General features: G+C 39.2%; 1 protein-coding gene across 2 annotated transcripts in view; it reads left to right on the top strand.

Moving 5' to 3' along the window:
- Positions 1-2287: 2287 nt before the first annotated feature.
- Positions 2288-26099, top strand: part of UPP2 (uridine phosphorylase 2) — a 46210-nt gene continuing 22398 nt past the window's right edge. For both annotated transcript variants that reach the window (XM_068968685.1, XM_068968683.1), the window contains exons 1-5: positions 2288-2458; positions 6940-7057; positions 13627-13785; positions 16944-17058; positions 24009-24218. In XM_068968685.1, coding sequence (XP_068824786.1) covers positions 2397-2458; positions 6940-7057; positions 13627-13785; positions 16944-17058; positions 24009-24218 — 664 coding nt within the window. In that variant the 5' untranslated portion in view covers positions 2288-2396. The remainder of the gene's footprint in view (positions 2459-6939; positions 7058-13626; positions 13786-16943; positions 17059-24008; positions 24219-26099) is intronic.

Genomic DNA, 26099 nt, shown 5'->3' with positions numbered 1-26099 from the left:
ATGAATTAGTACTCCACTTTCATAGACTGTACAAGACTGTTCTGCATTCCACCCAGAGGATGAGCACTTGTGTACTGTCCTGGAGAGCTGTTATATGGGGTCCATAAATCTTTGCTGGCATTACCTGGCACAGGCAGTGATGAAATCATTAGCTGACAGGCATAGAAAACAAACTTACGATTGCCACAAAGGAAAGGATAAATTAAGGAAGGGATAAATTAGGAGTTTTGGATTAGCAGATACAAAGTACCATATATAAAACAGATAAACAACAAAATCCTAATGTATAGCACAGAAAAATATTTTCAATATTTTAGAATAATCTATAAATCAAAAGAATATGAGAAAGAATATATACATGTGTGTTTGTGTATAACAATCACTTTACTGTACACCAAGAACTAACACAACATTGTAATCAACTATAATTTTGAAAAAAAGATCATTGGCTGACAGAAATTGCACTGGAAATCAACATGTCAACTGGCCTAATTAATTCACTGGAGTAACTAATTGTATAGCATTTTTCTAATTAGTGAATGTTTTCACCTGTCAGAACCAGAGGTAAAGACCACACTGGAATTGGCGGCGGTGGGTGGGGGGTGCAGGGTTCCTCCTCATGATACTCAACAGTGAATTGAGAGGAGCATAGAATACTAAACATAAGACGGAAGGTCCCAGCAGTGGGAAGTGGGTGTGCTGGGTCTCAACACTGTCAGTGGGCACTGGGAAAGAGCAGCGAGTAGACCACTTTGAGGTAGGTCATGAGGTCAGAGACATATGCGTTCTTATAAACTACAAACACGAACCACCGTACCAAATTGCAAGCAACACGCATGTGCAGGCTTATTGTGCTTCCAAGTTTTGTTTACCTTCAGTTTCCTTGGGGATTTTTGGATACCCAAAGTGGCAAATGCATGTTTGGTGGTGGCAATGACAGGATTTAGGCTGCTACACTGGTTCCCTATTTATGGCCTTTCCTTTTCAATCAGTAAACTTTGCTAGCTGACTAAGATGGACCAAAGGAAGCCAGTATGGAATTTGAGGAGATTTTCCACAATGATTGTCACCAGGAAGAGGAGTATCTTCTAACATGCAGACCCCAGTTAAGACATGGGTGTTTGATACCTAACAAGGACATGTTGTATAGCACATGGAACTCTACTCAATACTCTGTAATGACTTGTGTGGGACAATAATCTAAATAAAAGTGGATATGTGTATAACTGATTCACTCTGCTGTACACCTGAACCCAACACAACATTATAAATCAACTATCCTCCAAAAAAAAAAAAAAAAGATATGGGCATTTGATTCTCCACTGTTATGCACATTCTTACAGAGAAATCCACGCACATTATGGAGTGCCTTGATCTGGTGCTGTTTGGGTATTTACGGACATTTGAAGCTCCAGTTTGCTTGAAAGTTATGAGATTAATATTCTTGATGCTCTCACCAGCATAGAATCTCAACTGATTGCCACTGGAGCTGAGCCAAAGTGAAACAGGATGGTGAAGTTCCTCTAATGTCTTTTAGATTTTTCTATCTGTAGAAGTATGAAGTGATAAACAACAGCAAACATGGTGAATTCATGGATTTCTTGACAGAAATACCCTGTTTTCTGAAAATATTAGTCTGTATTTTGTTATTCTACCTTGGTTGATTTCTGACAGCTGCTTCATTGGATTTCACAGGCAGCCTTGGGTTTAGCTAAATAAAGAGTACCTGGAAACAGGTTTTGTTTAATTATCAGACCTTCTGTGTGAATTTGAACGGGCAAAGTTCAAATGAAGGGGTGTTCTGAGGTCCTAAGTTTGTGTGTTTTTCTCACTGTGATCACAAAGAATGAAAACAAGTTGATGAGAGGTAGGATGGGGTAAGAAAATGAATGTTTGGGAACTGAAAGTTCTCACGTGTACCGGATACATTTTGAGACAACCTGGTAGATTTGTTATGGAAATCAGTGGAGGACTTGAAACCATATACAGTTGTCTTAAAGAAAATAAGTCTGTGTGCTACCCCAGACCCATACTGGACCAAGGCCAAATGTAAGGAGAAGGTGCACTGGTCAACAGTTAACAAATCAACCAACCTATCCTATTAGAGAGATAGATGCCCCACCTTCAAAGGGGGCCTATCTCCTCGGGGAAGTGTTGCCCTGAGAGCTGGGGTATAGTATAAAAGGCTATGTCAGAGGGAATATTTTTGAATTGATAAGGGAGTTTAGAAAGCTAAGGGGAAATTTCCATTAGCAGTTTCAGAAGAAAACAAGTTTAAAGAGAGAGTGGCATTCTACCATCATTCTACTGTGACTTGATCTGTAATTGAATAGCAAATTACAATATTTTTGTTTTCTATTATCAACTTAAGAGTGACTATCTTCATATTATAGAATATGGCTTCGATTTTACCTGCTTCCAACACATCCATGAGATCTGACAGGAATACATATGTTGGGTGAGTAATTTTGACTTTTTTCTATTGACTTTGACAAGATGGAGGTTCTTTGGACTTTATATTAAATGTTCAGAAGATGGATCTCTACAGTTATGTAAGTTTCTTAAGTTTAGAGATCACTTAGTTGGAACACAGTTCAGAATACAAAGCAAAAACAATGCCAATTTTCTTCTCAGTGGCATTTTCTTTCCTCAGTTCTTGGGAGAGTTTAGCTCATCTTTAAGAAAGTGGGGCAATATGTCAATTACATCTCAATTAAAGAAAAAAGAAAGTGGGGGCAAAACAAGTCACCAAAAAACATGGAAAAGCTGAACCAACCTGCCTGAATGAACAAATTCACAGTTCAGCCTGAAATTCAATGTGCAGTTCAGTCTTTGATTCCAAGACTATGTGCTATATCTGAGATATAATTAAAGGGGCCTCCTGGTATCTAAGGCAGATTTAACTGTGTTGCAGCATATTACAAAGTGATTTCATATGCTTTGTGATGGACTTTACATAGAATTCACTTTTAAAATACATGTAGCTTATTCATCTCAGAGGTAGACATAAATCTGCAAATTTAGCCCCAATTCTTGTCCCAGGTTCACAGAACATAATAGAGCATTAATCTTCATGAAGCTTAAGGAATTTTGCAAGTTCCCTCTGATTTGCTGAGAGTTGTGTAAAATGTCTGCTTAAAGCCTCCATCAGGTCAGCATTTCAGAAAATGCTACACTTACACATCTCAAACAGAAGTAGCCTTCCACTGTGTTCATTTCTTCAGGGAAGCCAAGGAGAAAGAAAAGCAAAAAGTACGAAGATGGAGGTAATAGTAAAATGGAAAGACTTCTCAGCCAGCACTTTACTTTGGTTAACAATATTTAATACTGACAGTGCTATGTAACTTGTCATAGTTTGCTAAAAGACTTTATTCCCAACCCCATCTCTGGCTTATGTTTTATTAAAAAAAAAAAAAAAGCAAAACAAGATAGAGAAGACAGTAAATGCAAGTCTATTTAATAAAAATTATATATCTTGGAAAAACTGAAGCACTTGTCTGATTCATACTGGATTGAATTTGGTATGATACCCCAAATTAATACTTTATCTGGTCATTGGTAAGCATGATCATCTTAGAAATGCTTCTCGATGAACCCAATGTAATAAAAATCTACAGACATCTCCCTGCCCCAATTTCTAGTCCAAGGGATCATTAGACAATGGAACAGACATCAAGGAAAACTAAAGAATGAATTAAGAGGAGTATTATTATTAACATGAAAGAATATAATTAATGGTTATGCCAGTTTGAGAAGTTCTTCTTGAAGATAGAAGAGGTGGAGTAGATCAGTGATTTTAAAAATACAAAGTCCCAGATCTCCTTGACCAACTAAATCAGATTTTCAAGGAGCTGGGTCCAGGTATCACTACTTTTTAAAGCACCGTGGGTGATTCTGATATGTAGTTAGATTTTGACTCTCTGGAGTAGATGAACTCTTTTAAAGAGTAATGATTCACTCATTCAATTGGGAATCCAAAGGAAAAATATCCAGATAGTGAAGCTGTTTTGGCAGAGTAAGACAGGAAGCATAATAGAAACTGGAAGAGAAAGTGGATGGTGGTGTTTCTCAAACTTTAATGTGCATGAGAATCACAAAACAGTTAGTTGAAATGTAGACTTCATTAGATCTAGGGTAGGGAGTAAGATTTTGCATTTCTAACAAGTTGTCCAGGTGAATGCTGCTGACCCTGCTGGTTCATTGACCACTTTGTCTAGCAAGGGACAGTGGGTCAATGTCCTCTTGCCCTTCATCAAGAGAAGAGAGATATCCTTTTGCTTTGAAGCTTATTCTGAAAGTGCACTAATGCCATGGAATATTTTATTTTTGAAATCTACTCTGATTCACTAAGAATCTGTTATCCTAAATGTCTTGGAAATTAATAGTATTTCTGTTCTACTTCCTGAACAGTTAAATTTAATTCAGCAAGTAGAATTTTTAAAGATTTAGGAATTAAAAAAAAAGATGTATATGTACAGCTGAGTCCCTACGCAGTTCACCTGAAACTAAAGCACCGTTAATCGGCTATGCATGTGTGCTCATTGTGTCCGACTCTTTGAGACCCCATGGACTGTAGCCCACCAGGCTCCTCTGTCCATGGAATTCTCCAGGCAAACATACTGGAGTGGATTGCCATTAATTAATTGGCTATACTCGAACAGACAATAAAAAGCTTTAAAAAAAGATATATGAGAGAGCTTGCATGAGGGAATTCATATCTTTCTGGGGAGGCAAAAAAATTAACATGTGAAATGCTAAAATATATGCTTTAGGAGCACAGTGGGGAGGAATTCATACTGACCAGAGAGGAAAGATGCTTTGAAAAGCCTTCACAGAGGATATGGTATTTGAATTTGACCTTGATGAATGAGTAGGAGGGTTTCCTTTTCTCCACACTCTCTTTATTGTTTGTAAACTTATTGTTTGTAGACCTTTTAGATGGTGGCCATTCTAACTGGTGTGAGATGGTACCTCATTGTAGTTTTGCTATGCATTTCTCTAATACCTAGTGAGGGCTTCCCTGATAGCTCAGTTGGTAAAGAATCCACCTGCAATGCAGGAGATCCCAGTTTGATTCCTGGGTCGGGAAGATCCCCTGGAGACGGGATAGGCTACCCATTCCAGTATTCTAACCTGGAGAATTCCATGGACTACAGTCCATGGGGTTGCAAGAGTCGGACACGACTGAGCGACTTTCACTTTCAGCATCTTTTCATGTGCCTCTTGGTCATCTGTATGTCTTCTTTGGAGAAATGTCTATGTAGGTCTCTGCCTATTTTTGAATGAGTTTGTTGTTTTGATATTGAGCTGCATGAGATGTTTGTATATTTTGGAGTTTAATCTTTTAATCAGTCATTTCACTTGCAAATATTTTCTCTTATTCTGAGGGCTATCTTTTCATCTTGTTAATGGTTTCCTTTGCTGTGCTGAAGATTTTAAGTTCAATTAGGTCCCATTTGTTTATTTTTAAAATTTTCATTACTCAAGGCCATTTTACTCCAATAAAAAATCTATATATATCTGCAACCATACTTTTTTAAAAAATCGAGTAGGATTCCAGTAATTAAAAAATGGAAGGGTAGCAGAAGGCTGTTTCAGGAACAAAGGCCTAGAGCAAGGGTCCTTAACTTTGGCTTCACATCAGATCATCCCAGAAGATCTGAAACATAATCAGAGTTTAAATTAATTGGGACCTGGGCAACAGTGTTTCCTACAAAGCCCCTCGGTGATTTTAATGTTCAATCAGGTTGAAGATCATCAGAGATCTAGAAAGATGCAAGGTTTTTGTTAGGGGATTTTGAGGTATTTGGAGGGAAATGGGAGGTCTATAGAACAGAGAAGTCCCAGATGGTTCTTGGTAAAGATGGCAGATCCACTGTGGTATAGGGTACATAATTTTTTATTACTACTAATTAAAGCAGTATATAATTATTATTGAAATAACCAAAGTCTGTATAGATGATGTGCTTCATAAATATGAATGTTTGAATTAAGGTGATTTCTATAACAGCAGTCAATTCACTGTCTTGACTTCCATGTCTTGTATTACTTTACCAAGAGAGGGATGAAAACCTGGTGGTTCAGCTTGCACTGCTGTGATGGAGGTCTAAGCTGGGGCAGTGGCCACTGGCGTGGAGAGGAGGTGATGTATTCAGCTTGGTTGATGGAATCCTCAATGGCAGTGCTACTCTGAGTGTGATCCTTGGGCCAGCAACATCACACCAATGAGCAGCTTGTTTAAAAGGCAAAATCTGACACACTCAACCTGCTGAATCAAAATTTCTAGAAAAGAAGTCATAAAGTGTCCAGTGATTCTTATGCTTGTTGACCTTTGAGAAACACTGGTCTATGGAGCTGAAAGACACTATTGGACTCACAGATTACATGTACACATACACTCAGATACAGACATACACAAAACCCCATGGAAAGTTAAGGAGACAAAGAAATATGCAGAGATGAAAAGACAGCAGTGATAATATTCCCTCAGCAGAGTGTATGGAAAGATTGCCATGGGAGCAAAGCCTGCCTGTGCAGAAATGACTGCCCTGCAATTTCTTGGTTATATAATCTTCCACAAGTTTCTCAACTTCTGTAAGCTTTGGCGTCTTACAAATTGAATTATTAGTATTTGTTACCTAATAGAATGATTATAGGATTAAATGAAGTAATATATTTATTATATGCAGTTTTTATGACATTGTGGAATTTTCATGCCTAATGCTATGCCTGGCACACAGTAAATGCACAGCAAATCTTTGTCATTTTTATTCATTATACCATATTTCTTCCTTACAAATCAATTAATCCTAAACGACGGTTTGTGTCCAATATTTGGGCTTGTGGTTATCATAGATGTAGAATGCTATTTCTCTTTTGTGTGATATCTCTCCAGATTGCTTTACATCTTCTTTGCATTATTATTATTTTTTTTTTCAGAAAAAGTTTTGTTCATGTTAAAAATCCTTACCTGGACTCTATGGATGAAGATGTTCTCTATCACTTGGATTTAGGAACAAAAACACACAACCTACCGGAAATGTTTGGAGATGTAAAGGTAAAATATTTCTAACTTTAGGGAAAACAATTTAATTTCCTCTGGTGATATTTCTCCTTATTTTCCTAACATAAACACTACTCTTTTAGCTAGAGAAATGTCAGAGGTCCGATAGGAACCAAAGTCATGCTCATTCTCTGAAACAATTTAGATTGTGTATGTCATAAACAATCATTTCCAACTCAACAAGACACAAAAGTTCCCGAACTAAGTCTATCTGCAAACATTGTTATTTGACTTCTCTGGACCCTAGAGATAAATCTGACTTTATTGACAATCCTGCTGGGTGTTCAGAATTCATTATGATTCAATTCACTGTTTAACATCTTTATTTATAGATGAACCTCACTAATCTTCATTTTATCAAACTATGAAATAACTCAATGGAACTAACAATAGGATCTACCACTTCCTGAAAAAAACCATTATTCAATATTTCATATTATTAAGATTTTTGTTATTTCATAAAACAATATTATGAGGAAAAATTGTTTATGGAATTTTACTAGGAAAATTGTATGTCTATATTATTTATCTTAAATGTATATATTAATTATAAAAGTGGCTCATGTTCATTATTTAAAATTGGAAAAATATATAAAAGAATAATGACTTTAAAAAACACACCTAAGAAAAACTCCTACTCCTAGACATAGATGCCATCAATTTATTTTCTTTTCTTTTAAAACTTTTTAATAAATAGATTTTATAATAGTTAGAATTTTATAACTTTACATCTTGTGTTTTTTCATTTAACTTGATGTCATTAATATTTCCCCATATTACAATATTCTCTTTGAAAGTTTTTATGGATGCCAAGCGCCTGTGCCATACATTATGTAGTCTAAAATTGGCTTTCATGTTGAAGTATTTTCCATCATAAACAGCGCTTAAATGGATATTTTTGTACCTAAAATTTTTTCACATATAAGTCTATTTCTTTAAGATGATTTACAGAAGTGGTCAAAGGGAATAAACTTATTTTTAAATTAATTTTTATTGGAGTATAGTTGCTTTACAATGTTGTGTTAATTTTTACTGTACAGAAAAGTGAATTATAAATCTATATGTATATATGAAAGTGAAAGTGAAGTCGCTCAGTCGTGTCCAACTCTTTGTGACCCCATGGACTGTAGCCTACCAGGCTCCTCCCTCCATGGGATTCTCCAGGCAAGAGTACTGGAGTGGGTTGCCATTTCCTTCTCCAGGGGATCTTCCCGACCCAGGGATCGAACCCAGGTCTCCCACATTCCAGGCAGACGCTTTAACCTCTGAGCCACCAGGGAAGCCCATATGTGTATATATATATATATATATGTGTGTGTGTGTATATATATACATCCCCTCTTTTTTGGATTTCCTTCCCATTTAGGTCACCAGCTAGCACTGGGTAGAGTGCCCTGTGCTATATACTAGGCTCTCATTTATTATCTATTCCATATGCTGCTAAGTCGCGTCAGTCGTGTCTGGCTCTGTGCGACCCCATAGGCGGCACCCAGCAGGCTACCCTGTCCCTGGGATTCTCCAGGCAAGAACACTGGAGTGGGTTGCCATTTCCTTCTCCAATGCATGAAAGTGAAAAGTGAAAGTGAAAAGTGAAAGTGAAGTCGCTCAGTCATGTCCGACCGTCAGTGATCCCATGGACTGCAGCCCACCAGGCTCCTCTGTCCATGGGATTTTCCAGACAAGAGTACTGGAGCGGGTTGCCATTGCCTTCTCCAATTATTCCATATACGAACTTAAAAAAATTTTTTTTGTGCTCTAAAAGGCCTACATGGACACAGTCCCGCTACTAGAGAACTGTGCAGTTTTCAGCTGAGTTTTATTCACTCCTCACTCCTTTAGCAGTTATACTTGGAGAAGGCAATGGCACCCCACTCCAGTACTCTTGTCTGGAAAATCCCATGGACAGAGGAGCCTGGTGGGCTGTGGTCCATGCGGTCGCAAAGAGTCAGACACACTGAACGACTTCACTTTCACTTTTCACTTTCATGCATTGGAGAAGGAAATGGCAACCCACTCCAGTGTTCTTGCCTGGAGAATCCCAGGGATGGCAGAGCCTGGTGGGCTGCCGTCTATGGGGTCGCACTGCAGTCACGACTGAAGTGACTTAGCAGCAGCAGCAGCAATTATAAGAACAAAAATTAAAATTCCCACATCCACTATCTCAAATCTTCACATTCCCTCTTTTAAGTGGGTATAGCAGATATTCATTTCCTCCATAAAATAAGGAAATTGAGTTCAGACTGATCAAAGGTGGTTAACAAGTTATGCCATATAGTGGCAGTGCTAGGACTTGTCCAGTTTCCAGGATTCTTGCCTACTGCACTAGGTGGGCTCTTTGAGTCATCGTAACTGAGAATAGTCCATTAATTGGTCGGGGGCACTGGAGAAGGGGAGCAAGAGGAGGAGGATGTTAGGTACGTGAAGAAGGAGGAGAAGGAACGAAAGCAGGAAGAGGGAGGTGAAGCAATCAATCTATGATGCTCATTAACAGTAGGTGTTAACTTGCTTCCTCCCTCCCGTTGCTCCTGTGGCACAAGGTGTGAAGATACAGGCTGATCTGATGCGACCTGCCTGTTTCCTTACTCCCGTGCAACCAGTTACTCCCTGCCCTCTCATGGCATCCCTCAATCTTTTGCTTCATCTTTTCAATGTAACCTCTTTTCCTACTGCTGTTTCTGATATTTATGCTCCAAGAGAAATTGATCAAGGCTGTCTGTGATACTCATTAACCAGACTTTATCTGAATTCAGATGTTAGGTTTGAGGTTCATGCCTCACAATTTTTCCAGGACCCTTATATAAAGATAACTCTGATTAATTAAATGATCCATCGTAATTAATAAACTAAGGTGCACATCTAATTAAAAAGACATGTTTTTGAGACAGAACATGATCATTATTTACATATCTAGGTATCTCTCTCTCTTCTACCTGACTAGATTTTTATCAGCACTCATTCTTATACTTTGTTATAACCACTATCCAGTCTTAAAAATTCACAACCCACCTGGTTCTAGACCACTTCAGTGATTCTCTTTTGGATAAAAAGACATGCTCTGGTTTAGAACACATTTCTACCAGAGAACAACTCTATTGATTGGGCCATTTGCATGGGTAGGAGGCAAACGTGTATGTGTGTGTGTGTGTAGACTGGTAAGAAAGTAATGTAGTTTCAAATAATCTGAACTGGCTGCTTAATCTATTCTTTAGAGGCAGCAGGTAAAGTCTGACATATTTATTAATGCTCTTCTCAGAAACTTGCCTCCTTTCAGTTACATTCTTATCTTCGATCGAGAACATGCTAGGTTCAGTTGCTTGACTCACTTAAATTCCAGGATAGCAATCCTAGGTAAGGAGAGAGGACATAACCCATCAGTACCTGAAAACTTATCCTTATCTTCACAGAGATGATCATTATTAATGCCACTATGTTCAAAGAAAAGAAGAACTTTGAGTGTGTAAAATTTTAAAACTTAAAATTTTAAATCGTTGAAATGATCTCTATTTTTTTCATTTTCTTACTTACTGTACTTAAAGGGCTTTGTTAGCTGCTACTTCAAAATATCAGCAGCATAATACAATGTAAGTTTGTTACTCACTCACAGTGAGTGCCAAGTGGGTGCCCCTGGGTCAGTGGGTGGCTTTCCTCCAACTGGTGATTCAGGATCCAGACTTTTCTCATCTTGTTGCTCTGTCATCTTCAAGGGGTGCCTTGCTAGGAGTGCCTGGGTGTCAACACCCATTCAGCAGACACGTGGAGGACAATCTATAGGACCATTACTGGGAGATTGCTGTGGGTGAGAACTGGAAGTGACACTCATCACTCTGTTCACATTCTAGCAGCTGGAACTCAGGTATATGGCCTCATCTAACTGAAGAGAAGGCCGGAAAGTTACATTCAGTAGTGTACCCAGAAAGAAGGGGAAATAGCTTTGGTGAACAGCTAATGTCTTCTGTCATACTGACTTGGCTTAATCAATCATCTGAAAAATATTGTGAGGGATCTTTAGAAGCTATCTACTCAAATTCAGCCTCCAAATATATCTTTTATAAAATCACTAACTGGTACACTCCATTCTCTCCCTAGGAATTTCAAGTAATATGGAAAATCATTATACCACTATATAATGTGTATTTTAAGTCTTCTTACTCCTTTATTAACATGTGAAATACATATACTGAAACAGGACTAGATTAATGCAACATGGCAAAGCTAAGTCTTTCAAAACAGTAGGCAAATTTGAAAGTGAGCTCATTCTGGCAGTCATTAGGCCAAGTCCTTAACATAGTTTTGCAATGCTTCAGACTCCTTCCCAGCACATTTGTGTCTCCTTTGATAAAACCAGGACAAATCATAATTGAAGGGAGCATAAATCTCAGTAAGTGTTGCTTAAGGTTAATGTTGGTTGGTGGTCTTCAGTTGTATTTTACTTCTCATCAAAGCAACCAGACTGAAAATTGTGTCCAGAGGTGATATTTAGTAAGTCTGATTTAGAAATAACTCTTTAAGAACAAAAATGCTTTTGTCTATACTTATCATCTTTATGTCTCCAGAAACACTCAGAAATTCCCATTGATCACAGCAATATCTGCGTTCAAAGAAGAATTCAAACCGCAAGCTATTCCAACATCTGTTTTGGTTTTATGGTCAATCTGAATAGCTGTAATTTACATTTATGGTACCACACAATGAGGTTATTTTCAAACTACTGTATTTTGTAAAAAGGAAACAACAACAACAAAAATGACCTCCTTGTACTTAGATCTTGAGCCAAGTCTTAACTATCCATACTCACAAGGGGAAAATTTCATGAATAATCAATAATAATTCAAAAACTCACCTTAGACCATGGCTTTATTCTCTTCGCTACTCAGGCTTGACGGCTACCTTCCATTACAGTTCATACCAACTTTAAGCCCTAACCAAGAGCCTTGTAAGAAGGCGCAGAAAAGACAGTAATGAGGGTAGAAGAGAAGCAGAGGGCATGGATAAAAGGGTAATCACATCCCATAATTGAGAATGAGGGTGGCATAGAAGTTATTGCTAAATGGAAACAATGCATCATGTAATGAGACCACCCATGATTCACAGTAAATCGTTTGTGAATTGGGCACCTAACTCTACAACCCCAGTTAGGTATTTCCTTAGGCAGATACTCTTTATCCCTGTGAGAGACCTCATCGACAATCTTTCTGAAGCTCTGCCCAACACTGCCTGCATCAGTCAGGCAGCACCAGCTGTCTTTTCCTTGCTGGATTTGAACCAGCTTCATTTGCAAAAATTATGCAAATACAGAAACACATAAACAAGCTAAAAGCAGGGCTAGGAAATTGCTCTATAATACGAAAGATGGAAGTTACCATTTGTTGACCACTCAGAAGGTGCCTGTCTTTGTCCTCTATCACACTCAACAAAATCCTCAAAAGGGACTGTATTTTTTTTTCCTGTTTTGGTGATGATGATCTGAGGCACATAGAGATTACATGTATAACACTGAACAAGCTTCTTAATCAGAGACAGAATTGGGGTACAACACCAGGCTTCTCTAACTTCAAAGGGCAGTCCTCTAACCACTGTGTTACAGTATCTCTCTGACTTGGGGCTTCTTCAGACGCTGTGCACTTTACCACTCAGCTCAGATTCCAGAATGACTTTGCAGCTGGTACCTTTCCGTGGACTATGCTTCATTGGGTCTCTGATACCTGCTGCCATTCACCATCCCACTGCTGAGCACTGGTCCCCACAAAGCTGGCTGCTCATCCACACTTCACTTAGGTCATGCCCATCCTGTCTCTGGCATCCACCTCTCCCATCCCTGGGGCTGATGTACCCCTAACAGGCTATTGCAAAAGCAATTACCAGATGATTTTATTACTGTACTTTATTAGATTTGACACTCTTGACTGCAACACATATTGTAATTTCAAAGATGTTAAAACATGAATGAATAAGACAAAAATAAAACCAAATCATTGGAAGTGATGAAATACCATACTGAGATTTTTAGTCTACAATGATAAGGCTTGTTCCATGAGGATTTCTTCTGAATGAGAAGTTGGAAAGCCTTGTGCTTTCTTTTAAGTTTCATGTTAACGTTGTGTATTTCACAATAAAAACATATGCTTGGGAGGGTGGAATCAGAAAACATATCTAAACTTGTCATTCTCCTATGGTTACTCTTATATTACTTACATTCCATGTCCTCGGTATTGCCATGTTAAGCCTGTAGCCCACTAATGCCCAACAACAGGTTGCCTATATAAACTTAAGATGCTGGTTGATATTCACTGTGACAAAAATACCCACTTGAGCAAAATCAACACTTATTTTGATTATGTGATTATCTTTTTCTTTACAAATTAAGTACATCAAACTTTTTTTCTGGTTGCCTTATTTACCAGTTAATGATGCCAATTATTTAACTCATGAACATTAACCCAGAATGTCTACATATATCCCTATGTATATAACTGAAAAACAAAGTAACAACACTAAAGTTGAAAGATGACGCTTGCCTTTTATCTTGGGTACTCAGGCGGGTAATTGTTTATTTTTATTATCAGTTTGTCTGTGTTGGTGGGAGCCCCAACAGAATGAAAGCATTTGCACTGTTTATGCACAAGGAGCTCAGACTGGCAGACAGTGAAGAGGACATCAAGGATATCTGTGCTGGGACAGACAGATATTGTATGTACAAAATTGGTCCTGTGCTCTCCATCAGTGTAAGTACTCAATAGCTGCATGTCACGTAGTCATCACAAGCTAGCAAAAGAAAGTGGGACCTTCCAAATATAGGAGTTCCTGTTAATCTCCTTTGCATTTTCACGCAGTTAAATGAAGTGACCAGGTGTGACATTTATAGTTGGAAAAAGTCCTAGGGGCAGAAAATAGCATTCTGTGCCACTTTGGTACACTTTATTAGTTACCATTAAGCTATGCAAGTTAGGGGAAAATGCCTTCAAAGCATACTTCCTCTCTTTAGTTTGTAACTGATTAATAAGCCACCAGCAATTTTTCTCCTCTATGTCTTATCCAACTTTGGGAATGTTGGGCTTTTAGTACACAGGGTCCAATTTTCAGAATTACCAAAGTGGTGCCATTTAACACTATACTAAGCTTGCTGAAAAGCTGCTAATGCATTTCTATGGAGATCTTGTAAATTGCTCTCCTGTATGTAGAACATGCTAACAGCTCTGGACACACAGTGTCCCGAGACAATATGAAAGTGGAATGACTTGCAATCTTAGGGAACACAAGGCCACTTTCCCTCTTGGACCCAGGATAGCATATACTTAGCCAAGTGTAAATGCATGTGCACCCAGCTTGCCTTCCAAGTGGGTCTCTCTGCCACAGGGCTATTTTCTGAAACAACAGTTCTGAGGCTGTACGTGTCTAGACACTGAAGCCCCCATAAGGAGACAGTTAACCATGTCAGATGACAAGGGAAGAATCTACAACAGGGTGTGACAATTCCAAGGAGCTGTATTATATATGACTCCTGCACTAGGGGATAACTACTTTTCCTCAGTCACTCTGGAGGTGGAAGAATGGATGATCATGGCTACAAGCTTGGACTGAAGAAGGGGGAACTATGCAACACTAGTGGAACAGCCAAGCTGATCTCTCCTCTGGGTCAAAACACATGAAACCTGCTTTGGACTCGAATGGGAGAAACCATTCATTCATGTATTTTTTTTATCCAACAATTATAGAATATCTACATTAGAAAAAACTGAATATCCCCTGATCTTGGCATATTTTGTCTTACTAACTTTTGTTTGACTTTTAGACTACAACTCTTTGTTCTTTTTTGCACAATAAATGGGGAAGGACAAAAAGGTAACATTTATAAAAATGAGAAACTATCATAAACAAGTAGTAAAACTTCAGATATAAAAACAGCAGTGACTGATACTGTTGGCCCGTCAGAAAAAGAACTGAAATATGTATCATGCCCGAAGAGGTCAGCCAATTGGAAATGAGCCTCAGTAGGCAGAAAGAGGATTTCCAGTTGAGATCCCTTCTTCGAAAATTCTTCCTCTCCAAAAGCTGCTGGGGTCTGTGTGGGTGTGTGTGTGTGTGTGTGTGTGTGTGTGTGTGTGTGTGTGTGTGTGTGTGAAAGAGAGAGACAGAGAGAGAGTTCAGTAGAAATACACAAGCCCATTTGTCATTTTATCACTATGCCATATATAAAGTGATAATCATAAACCTATCAAGTATCTGATTTAGGAGGAACCTAATAGACTTCCCTGGTGGCTCAGACGGTAAAGCGTCTGCCTATAGTGTGAGAGACCCGGGTTTGATCCCTGGGTTGGGAAGATCCCCTGGAGAAGCAAATGGCAACCCACTCCAGTATTCTTGCCTGAAAAATCCCATGGACAGAGGAGCTTCTTAGGCTGGAATCCATGGGTTTGCAAAGAGTCGGACACAACTGAGCGACTTCACTTTTCACTAATAAATCAAATAATGGTTCATTCTCTTCATTTACAATTGAGGAATGAGACTTAGAGAGTTTACTCATTAGTGGCAGAGCCAAGACTAGTTAATCTTGGACATACAATTAACACAGGTTTGATTCAGGCCTCTAGGAGACTTACGATGCATTTGGAAGTCAGAACATGTTCCATGGTAACCAAAAATAAACCTAGTTTCCGTAGTTTAATATTCTTGATGGTGAGAAAAAAGGAACTCAGATGAAAATATTGTGCCCGTGACTGCAGTGGTTTCCCAGATTTGTTAATGAAGAATTAGTGGAAGCCATCATCTAACTGCCAAGATGCCCCTGGTGCTTTTGTGCACACAAAGTCTTTGTGCCTGAGTAGAACACTGAAGAACACCTTTGACTCTCTGGCATTATGTTAGAAATGAAATAGAAACTGATTCTAAACTTAGCTCCATCTACCACAAATTCCAGCATGGAGGATCTTTCTGGAACATTATTAGAACATATTGTAAATGCCAAATGATTTGGAATGGCCAAATCCTCTAACCTGTGTTGATCTTTATTCTGTGACAATGATTCTACTCTTCCAAATGCTGAGGAAGACGGGGTTGCAATCATGATCTATAGCAACTTGTTCAACAACTTAATCTCACATTTAGTATGGGCTTCCCAGGTGGTGGTAGTGGTAAAGAACCCACCTGCCAAAGCAGGAGACATAAGAGACGTGGGTATGATCCCTGAGTCAGGAAGATCCCCTGGAGGAGGGCATGGGAACCTACCCCAGTATTCTTTCCTGGAGAATCCCAAAGACAGAGGAGCCTCGTGGGCTACAGTCCATAGGGTTGCAAAGAGTCAGATACAACTGAAGTGACTTAGCAGGCATGCATACATTGAGTATATGCTCCAATTTTTAGGTGTAGGTATAACCCATATCTCTAACTTTTTACCTTTCAGAGCTCACACAGAATTACCAGCAAATGAATATGGACACGTGAGAGCAATGAAATGGACTTACTGTTTCATTTAGTATGATGGAAAAGGACTAAATACATGGCAGCCAAATCTATATTTCCTCGAAATCAAGTCAATCTTGCAAAAAGCTCTTTTTCAAAGACTCACTGAAAAGCCCAGAAATGGCACTGCCCTGACACACCAGTACACCACCCTGTCCCCACCTTCTGGTCTTGACAATGAGGGTTGAACTCAGTTTAACTGGCAGGGAGATGCCTCTCTTTGATCATCACAGATGGACCCATCTATCAGCATGTCATGTGGGCGTCAGTTAGAGCTGACTTACGGTTTTCTCTGCTTTGGCAAAGTCATAATGATTATGCAAATTTATCTGCGGGCTGTTAACTTGTAATGAAGGAAGAAAATATGTCCTGTGCGTGTATCAGTCTGCGAGATGTATAATGACTTTCCCTTTTCTCTCCACAGCATGGCATGGGCGTCCCCTCCATTTCTATTATGCTTCATGAACTCATTAAATTACTATACCATGCCCGATGCTCTGACGTTACCATCATCAGAATCGGCACATCAGGGGGAATAGGTGAGATGAACTGATTTCTATACTATTCTAATAAATTCAAGGAGTGGTTCCATACAGGGTAACTAGCTGCCAAAGCATACCAACATACCCAGAGCCCCGCTGAAACCCAGATGGGCTGAAAAGTGTCAGGAGGCTGAGCTTGAGGCAATTTGGAAATTTAAACTTAGAGAAAACTAAAGGAATTTAAAGAAATGTGTGTGTGTGTGTATATATATATGTATGTATGTATATATATATATGTATGTGCACATATATGTGTGTATAATCTTTCTCTTTTTACCTGCATGGAAACCTGGAGTGAGACCTCACACTGCCTATTGCCCAAATAGGCTTAGGTGTTCTTAAGGGGAAGAGTGGAACAACTGCTAGGAAATTTGTTTTGAGGTTAAGAGTAAGTTTCAAGGGTTAGCATAAATTTTGAAGCTTAAACATTTTATAAGTGACAGAAATAAGTGCCTTCAAGTGAAAAAAAATCACTAAGACTTGCTTTGTTTATCAGCTAAGTAAGAAGATGGCAATAGTTCTCAGGAAAACATTGCTTTTAGCTCACGTTAGTGTCACCCTTTACTTGCCTTGGTCTGGGCCTTTTCTACGTGGACATACCAGAAGACATCAGGCCAGGCTGTTAGAGAAGAGTCGGGAGATGCTTCCAAAGTTTTTCTCAGCACCTCACCTCCTCCCTTACTCCTCGGGTGGCCAGGCAACTGGTCAGGAGCCTTGCTAATATATCTACCCTGGGTTCAGGTAAAGTTCTGAGGAGACCTTCTATTTCAACCGGTTCCTCAGGAGCAGATCTTGTGAGAGGATAATTCTACTATGTCAAGAAATGCAAACAGAGCAGGGCATTGTAACTGAAAAGGTTGGGTTGACAGAGTGAGAGGACTGAATGGGAATTATTTTTTTTTTAAGATGGGAATTATTAATAAAAATTTGGTCTTAGAATTACACAGGTGGCTAAGTAGTGCTTCACTGGAAACAGACATGTTAAAAAAAATCATGTCCTTTCCACAGCTATGGTACAGGAAAGTCCACCAAGACCCTCACAGATGGATTAAAGGACATCTATGGATGTTCATTTGGAAAGAGAAGGAGAATGTTAGCAATCATTGTTAGATCAGGCATCCTTCTGGATGGTTGTTTAGCCAATGTTATGCCAAATAGGCAATAGTAGGGAATGAGGCATTTGGGGATGAAATGGATAATGTTGTTATAAAAAGTGCTCAGAATTCTTGAGTTGTGGAATACAAGGCTCTGTCTGTGCAGCCCGTGCCCATGCAGTGTACCATCCTGACCACTGAGGTTTCCCTGTGATATTAGCAAGTGTCCAGGGCGGGCAAGGTACCCTACTGACCATCCAGCTTAATGTCATGGACTCTAGGTGTTTTGCTTCATGATACATACATCCCTCGCAGCACAATGAAGGGCGATGAATTGTGGGAAATTAAAGCAATGTGCTGTTGTGGATATCTATCATTTGGAAGTTCTGGTCTCATTAAGAATTCTTAGCTTATTGGTAAGATGTGTTTGTTTGTTTTGTCTTAAGAAACATTGATTTGGAGATGAAGAAATGCAACTTGTTCCCCCCCCCCTTATGTTTCCATTCTTTAAATGAGCCAACAAAACTGATGATGATGAAGTACTTGAAAAAATAGTAGATAGTACATTAGGTTTTAACTGGGATATAAATGTTCCAAAGCATCTAAATATTAGGATGGCATGTGAATAATTTCATTATTGATGTCCACATTTTCAGTTTCCTTCTCAGTCACTTTCTTGTCTTTAGGACATTGTAAATAATTCAAGAAGCTACTTTTTTGATTTATTTAAAAAGTATTTGACCTACCAAGGTTCTATCGTCATAGTCCACTTTGGGTCTCTACCTGGATTTTCTAAATTAACCACATGTCGACCCATGTTGGAATTTATTAAGAACCCAGAAGGATATGGCTAGGCACTATGGTAAGAGTTTGTAATTTTTTTCTATACTAAGTCACATAATAAATATTTTAGGATTTGCAAGCCATATGGTTTCTGTTGCAACATCTGAACTCTGCCATTAGTGTGGAAACAATCATTAAAAATATGCAAATGAGTGAATGTGGCTGTGTTTCAATAAAACTCTATTTACAAAGATGGACTGGATCTGGCCCATGAGTTGTAGTTTGCAGATCTCTGTCTATGGCATCTCTATGGAAACATTTCACTCATTCAATGAGTTTTTACTGAGTACTTATAATGTGTCATGGATCACAGCTTTGTTGTGGCAAAGGGGCTTGCATAACTCAATGAAGCTATAAGCCATTCCATGCAGGGCCACTCAAGATGGACAGGTCATAGTGAAGAGTTCTAACAAAACGTGGTGCACTAGAGGAAGAAATGGCAACCGCTCCAGTATTCTTGCCATGAGAACGCCATGAACAGTATGGAAAAGCAAAAAGATATGACACCAGAAGATGAGCCCTCCAGTTCAGAAGGTGTTCAATATGCTACTGGGGAAGAGCAGAGGGCAACTACTAATAGTTCCAGAAAGAATTAGGTGGCTGGGCCAAAGCGGAAATGACACCCAGTTGTGGACATATCTGGTGGCGAAAGTGAAGTTCCATGCTGTGAATAATAATGTTACATAGGAACTTGGAATGTTAGGTCTATAAATCCAGGTAAACTGGAGGTGTTCAAGCAGGAGATGGCATGATTGAACATCAACATCTTAGGAAACAGTGAACTATAGTGGAACAGAAAGGGTGAATTTAATTCAGGTGACCATTATATCTACTACTGGGTGCAAGAATCCCTTAGAAGAGAGTAGCCCTCATAGTCAATAAGAGTCCAAAAGGCAGTACCTGTGTGCAGCTTCAAAAACAACAGAATGATTTTGATTCATTTCTAGGCAAACCATTCAATATCACAGTAATCCAAGTCTATGCTCCAATCACTGATGCCAAAGAAGCTGGAGTTGATTGATACTATGAAGACCTACAAGACCCTGTAGAACTAACACCAAAAAAAGATGCCTTTTTCATCATAGGGGAATTGAGTGAAAAGGTAGGAAGTCAAGAGATACCCAGAATAACAGGCAAGTTTGGTCTTGGAGTATAAAATGAAGCAGGGTAAATGCTAACAGAGTTTTTTCACAAGAAGATACTAGTCACAGCAAAGACCCTTTTCCAATAACCCAAGAGACAGCTCTACACATGGACATCACGAGATGGTCAATACTGAAATCAGATTAATTATGTTCTTTGCAGCCAAAGATGGAGAAGCTCTATACTGTTAGCAAAAACATGACCTGGAGCTGACTGTGGCTCAGATCACTAGTTTCTTATTGCAAAATTCAGGCTTAAATTGAAAAAAGTAGGGAGATTGACTAGGATCTCATCAAGAAAATTGGAGATATCAAAGGAATATTTCATGCAAGGATAAAAAGTGAAAGTGAAAGTCACTCAGTCATGTCTGACTCTTAGTGACCCCATGGACTACAGTCTGCTAGGCTCCTCTGTCCATGGAATTCTCCAGGTAAAAAATACTGGAGTGGGTTGTCATTCCCTTCTCCAGAGGATCTTCCTGACCCAGGGATCGAACCTGGGTCTCCTGCATTGCAGGCAGATTCTTTACCAACTGAACCACTATGATAAAAGACAGAAATGGTAAGGACCTAACAGAAGCAGAAGAGATTAAGAAGAAGTGGCAAGAATATACATAAGAACTATACAAAAAAGGCCTTACTGACCTAGATAATCATGATGGTGTGGTTATTCACCTAGAGCCGAACATCTAGGAACGTGAAGTCAAATGGGCCTTAGGAAGCATCACTATGAACAAAGCTAGTGGAGGTGATGGATTTCCTATTGAGCTATTTAAAATCCTAAATGATGATGCTGTTAAAGTGCTGCACTCAGCATGTCAGCAAATTTGGAAAACTTAGTGGCCACAGGACTGGAAAATGTCAGTTTTCCTTCCAATTTGATAGAAGAGCAATACTAAAGAATGTCCAAATCACCATACGATTGAGCTCATTTCACATGCTAGTAAGGTTATACTCTGAATCCTTCAAGCTAGGTTTCGGTAGTAGGGGAACTGAGAACTTCCAGGTTTACCAGCTGGGTTTTGAAGAGGCAGAGGAACCAGAGATCAACTTGACAACATTCATTGGATCATGGAGAAAGTGAGATAGTTCCAGAAAAACATCTATCTCTGCTTTATTGACTCCACTAAAGCCTTTGACTGTTTGGATCACAACAAACTGTGGAAAACTCTTAAAGAGAAAGGAGTACCAGACTACTTTACCTGTCCCTTGAGAAACCTGTATGGGGGTCAAGAAACAACAGTTAGAACTGGACATAAAACAAAAGACTGGTTCCAAATTATGAAAGCAGTATGACAATGCTGTATATTGTTACCTTGCTTCTTTAACTGTTATGCAGAGTATATCATGCAAAACAGCGGGTTGGATGGATCACAAGCTATAATCAAGATTGCCAGGAGAAATATCAATAACCTCAGATATGCAGATGATACCACTCTAAAGGTAGAAAATGAAGAGGAACTAAAGAGCCTCTTGATGAGGGTGAAAAAGAGAGTGGAAAAGCTGGCTTGAAACTCAACATTCAAAAAATTAAGATCATGGCATCCAAGCCCATCACTTCATGGCAAATAGAAGGGGGAAAACTGAAAACAGTGTCAGATTTTATTTTATTGGGCTCCAAAATCACTGCAGATAGCGACTGCAGCCATGAAATAAAAAGATGCTTACTCCTTGGAAGGAAAGTTATGACCAACTTAGATAGCATATTCAAAAGCAGAGACATTACTTTGCCAACAGAGGTCCATCTAGTCAAAGCTATGGTTTTTCCAGTAGTCATATATGGATGTGGGAGTTGGATCATAAAGAAGGCTGAGCACCAAAACTGAAGCTTTCAAACTGTGGTGCTGCCCTTTCGGCTGGAACTGCCACCTTCCAGTAATTCACAGAAATGACCAACACAAAGGGAAAGAGGAGGGGCACCTACTACATGTTCCCTAGGCCTTTCAGAAAACACAGAGTTGTTCCTTTGGCCACATACATACAAATCTACAAGAAGGATGATATCATGGATATCAAGGGAATGGGTACTGTTGAAAAAAGGAATGCCCCACAAATGTTACCATGGAAAAACTGGGAGAGTCTACAGTATTACCCAGCATGATGTTGGCAGCATTGTCCCAAGAGAATTAATGTGCATATAGAGCATATTAAGCAACCGAAGAGCTGAGATAGCTTTCTGAAATGTGTGAAGGAAAATGATCAGAAAAAGAAGGAAAGCCAAAGAGAAAGGGACTTGGGTTCAGCTGAAGTGCCAGCCTGCTCTACCCAGAGAAGTACACTTCGTGAGGACCAATGGAAAGGAACCCGAACTACTGGAGCCCATTCTCTATGAATTCATGGCCTGATGGATGTAAAAATAAAGACCTGGACTTAAAAAAAAATTGTGGTGCTGGAGAAGACTCTTGAGAGACCCTTGAACTGCAAGGAGATAAACCAGTCAATCCTAAAGGAAATCAATTCTGAATATTCATTGGAAGGACTGCTGCTGAAACTGAAGCTCCAGTACTTCGGCCACCTGTTTGAAGAGTTGACTCATTGGAAAAGTCCCTGATGCTCGGAAAGATTGAAGCCAAAAGGAGAAAAGGGGTGGCAGAGGATGAGATGGTTAGATCACATCATCAACTCAATGGACATGAATTTGAGAAAATTATGGGTCTTAGCGAAGGACAGAGGAACCTGTTGTGCTGCAGTCCATGGGGTTACTACGAGTTGGACTCTTAGTGACTGAATAACAACAAACCTATAATGTGATAGGCATAATACTACCAAGGAGAAAACAGAGGACAAATACTGCTCTTGCCCTTATAGAGCCTATGTTTTATCAGGACAACAGACAAACAAATGAGGAATTACGAAAAGTGTAAGGAATCTTAGGACAGAGAGAATCTAGTGAAGAAAGTGCTGGTCGCTCAGTCATGGCCAACTGTCTGTGACCTCGTGGACTATAGCCTGCTAGCCTCCTCTGCCCATGGGATTTCCCAGGCAAGAATACTGGAGTGGGTTTGCCATTTCCTTCTCCAGGGATTCTTCCCAACCCAAGGATCGAACCCAGGTGTCCTGCACTGTAGGTGGATTCTTTACCATCTGAGCCACCAGGGAAAACCTTCCTGGGGAAATTGAATACAATCTATCTGTGTGACCTTTTAGACCTCCCCACACCCCGCTGTGGATTCAGATCTTTTGAAGGAAGTGATTTAAGCTGACACTTGAAGAATGGGTTGGAGTTAGTCTGATGAAAGTGCATGGGGGAGGATGAGAGAGCGAATCAGGCCAGGGGAATAACAGTTGGCAGAAAATGGTTTCTCAAGTCCCAGAGACTTGAGTTCCTGAGTTCCAGGAGCAAACCAGACTTTGTAGCAATGGAAGGTCAGACAAGAGGCCTAATTTACATGGGGTGGGAGAGGGGAGGAGGGAACGGATGTGATGAAGATCAAACAGAAGAGAGGACAGTGATGCAAAGAAATTATAGTAATCAAAGAGTTGCAGAGAAGATTAAATATCAAGTAGTCGCATCACTTTATGAAGACTACTTGCTGGCAGTCTCGCTTAGTTTATTCCTGACCTAATTTATTCAAATTTGAGCCCGAAGGACAATACTAATTTGCATGCCCAAGAGTCATGTTTGTCTTGAAATCTAAACCCCATCACATTGTAAATGTGAATCTGGAAAGACAGCAAATGTAAATGCCTGTTTGGAATGTTATTATTAATTGCATTTGGAAAAGAAAATAATTTAAAACTTGAAAATCCAGAGAATCATTAGCAACTAGCATTAATTAATGCTGGAAGAAGAGATTATATACTACGTGTTACAAGTCAACTCTAAGTGACATTCTTCTCTAACCACCTATTTATTCCCACACTGCAGGGATTGCGCCGGGATCTGTTGTAATAACAGATGAAGCTGTAGACTCCTTCTTTAAGCCCCGGTTTGAACAGGTAATCTTGGACAACATTGTCACCAGAAGTACTGAACTTGACAAAGAACTGGCTGAGGAACTATTCAACTGTAGCAAAGAAATTTCCACCTTCCCAACCCTCATTGGACATACGATGTGTACCTATGATTTTTATGAAGGTGAGAAGAATTTATAAATTGCGAAAGCAGCAGAAAATTACCAGTAATACTTTGTTATTCAAACGTATAATTTATATTAAAAACTTCACCGTAGAGAATTAATAGTTGGGGATTTAAAAAGGCACTGAAACAGCCTTTTCAACTTACTAAAGTAATGTAAGGACATAATAAGCAGAAGAGACATACACATAATGAATTTATTTTGAGAGTGAGTTTAATCCTCCAAGAACAAATTGGATACTCTATGCAATTAGTGATGTTAGCAAAATCTTATCTCTGTTTATACCTTTAATTTAAATTGGGGAAAGGGGATAAACTTCTATACTTCTGCCATTTTGAGGTACATTCACCTGTACCTTGAAAAGAAGCAGGTATCTATTAAAGAGTGGGAACCAGGAAATCAGGAGAAATACTTGGAGGAGGAAATCTTGAAGGGATGGAATAGTCTCAGATCAGTTCTCTCCTCTCTCAGCCATGAGTAAAATGTCCTCAAATCAAGTTTAGGAACAAATTGAAGGTGACTTCCAAGTAGCAGTTCTTGCTACAAGGGGTGGGGGGCCAGGAGAAAAATTGCTCTGGGACAGACCCTGCTCATTCCACAAGAAAGAATCTAACCAGGGTTGGTACCGTTCCTTGGAGGGCATTCTAGAAATCTTGTAGTATAGCTGCGTCTGAGCATGTTCATCAAACTACATATTACTTCACTTTAAATTATTTTTCTTTTCCCTTTGGATCAAACTTAAAGTATTACATTGAATTATAAACAATTATGTATGAAGATACATTATATTATCTATACTGGTTACTTCAGGTTAGCAAACGTGTTGTCACAACATATGTGTTATAAAATAGGAGGTGCTTTGGGTCTGATAGGGTAAAGACTCCATCTCAGGCCACTGGCCCCTTCATTGGGAGGGTCACCAATGAGTTTAAGCCAGAGCTTGCAAACAGCACATGTAGGAGTCAAAGTTCCTTTGGGCTGCACAGTATTTTTAAAGTGTGAATTAGGCATGGAGAGAAGATGGCGGAGGAATAGGACGGGAAGACCACTTTCTCCCTCACAAATTCCTCAAAAGAACATTTCAACACTGAGCAAACTCCACAAAACAACTTCTGTAGGCTGGCAGAGGACATCAGGCAACCAGAAAAGCAGACCATTGTCTTCAAAAACAGAGAGAAGAAACCCAGCTCCACCCACCAGAACTCCAACACAAGCCTCCCTAACCAGGAAACCTAGACAAGCCACTGATACAACCCCACCCACAGTGAGGAAGCTCCATAATAAAGAGAACTCCACAAATTATGAGAATATAAAAAGGCCACCCCAAACGCAGCAATATAATCAAGATGAAGAGACAGAGGAATACTCAGCAGGTAAAAGAACAGGAGGGTTGCCCACCAAACCAAACAAAAGAGGAAGAGGTAGGAAATCTACCTGAGAAAGAATTCTGAATATTGATTGTGAAAATGATCCAAAATCTTGAAATCAAAATGGAATCACAGATAAATAGCCTAGAGACAAGGATTGAGAAGATGCAAGAAAGGTTTAACAAGGACCTAGAAGAAATAAAAAAGAGTCAATATATAAATGAATAACGCAATAAATGAGATCAGAAACACTTTGGAAGCAACAAATAGCAGAATAACAGAGGCAGAAGATAGGATTAGTGAAATAGAAGATAGAATGGTAGAAATAAATGAATCAGAGCGGAAACAAGAAAAACGAATTAAAAGAAATGAGGACAATCTCAGAAACCTCCAGGACGATATGAAATGCTCCAACATTTGAATTATAGGAGTCCCAGAAGAAGAAGACAAAAAGAAAGACCATGAGAAAATCCTTGAGGAGATAATAGTTGAAAACTTCCCTAAAATGGGGAA

This window comes from Capricornis sumatraensis, chromosome 3, assembly GCF_032405125.1.
Source record: "Capricornis sumatraensis isolate serow.1 chromosome 3, serow.2, whole genome shotgun sequence".
Taxonomy (NCBI): Eukaryota; Metazoa; Chordata; class Mammalia; order Artiodactyla; family Bovidae; genus Capricornis; species Capricornis sumatraensis.
The sequence above is the reverse complement of the archived record's forward strand: the minus strand, read 5'-3'. Positions and strand labels throughout refer to the sequence as shown.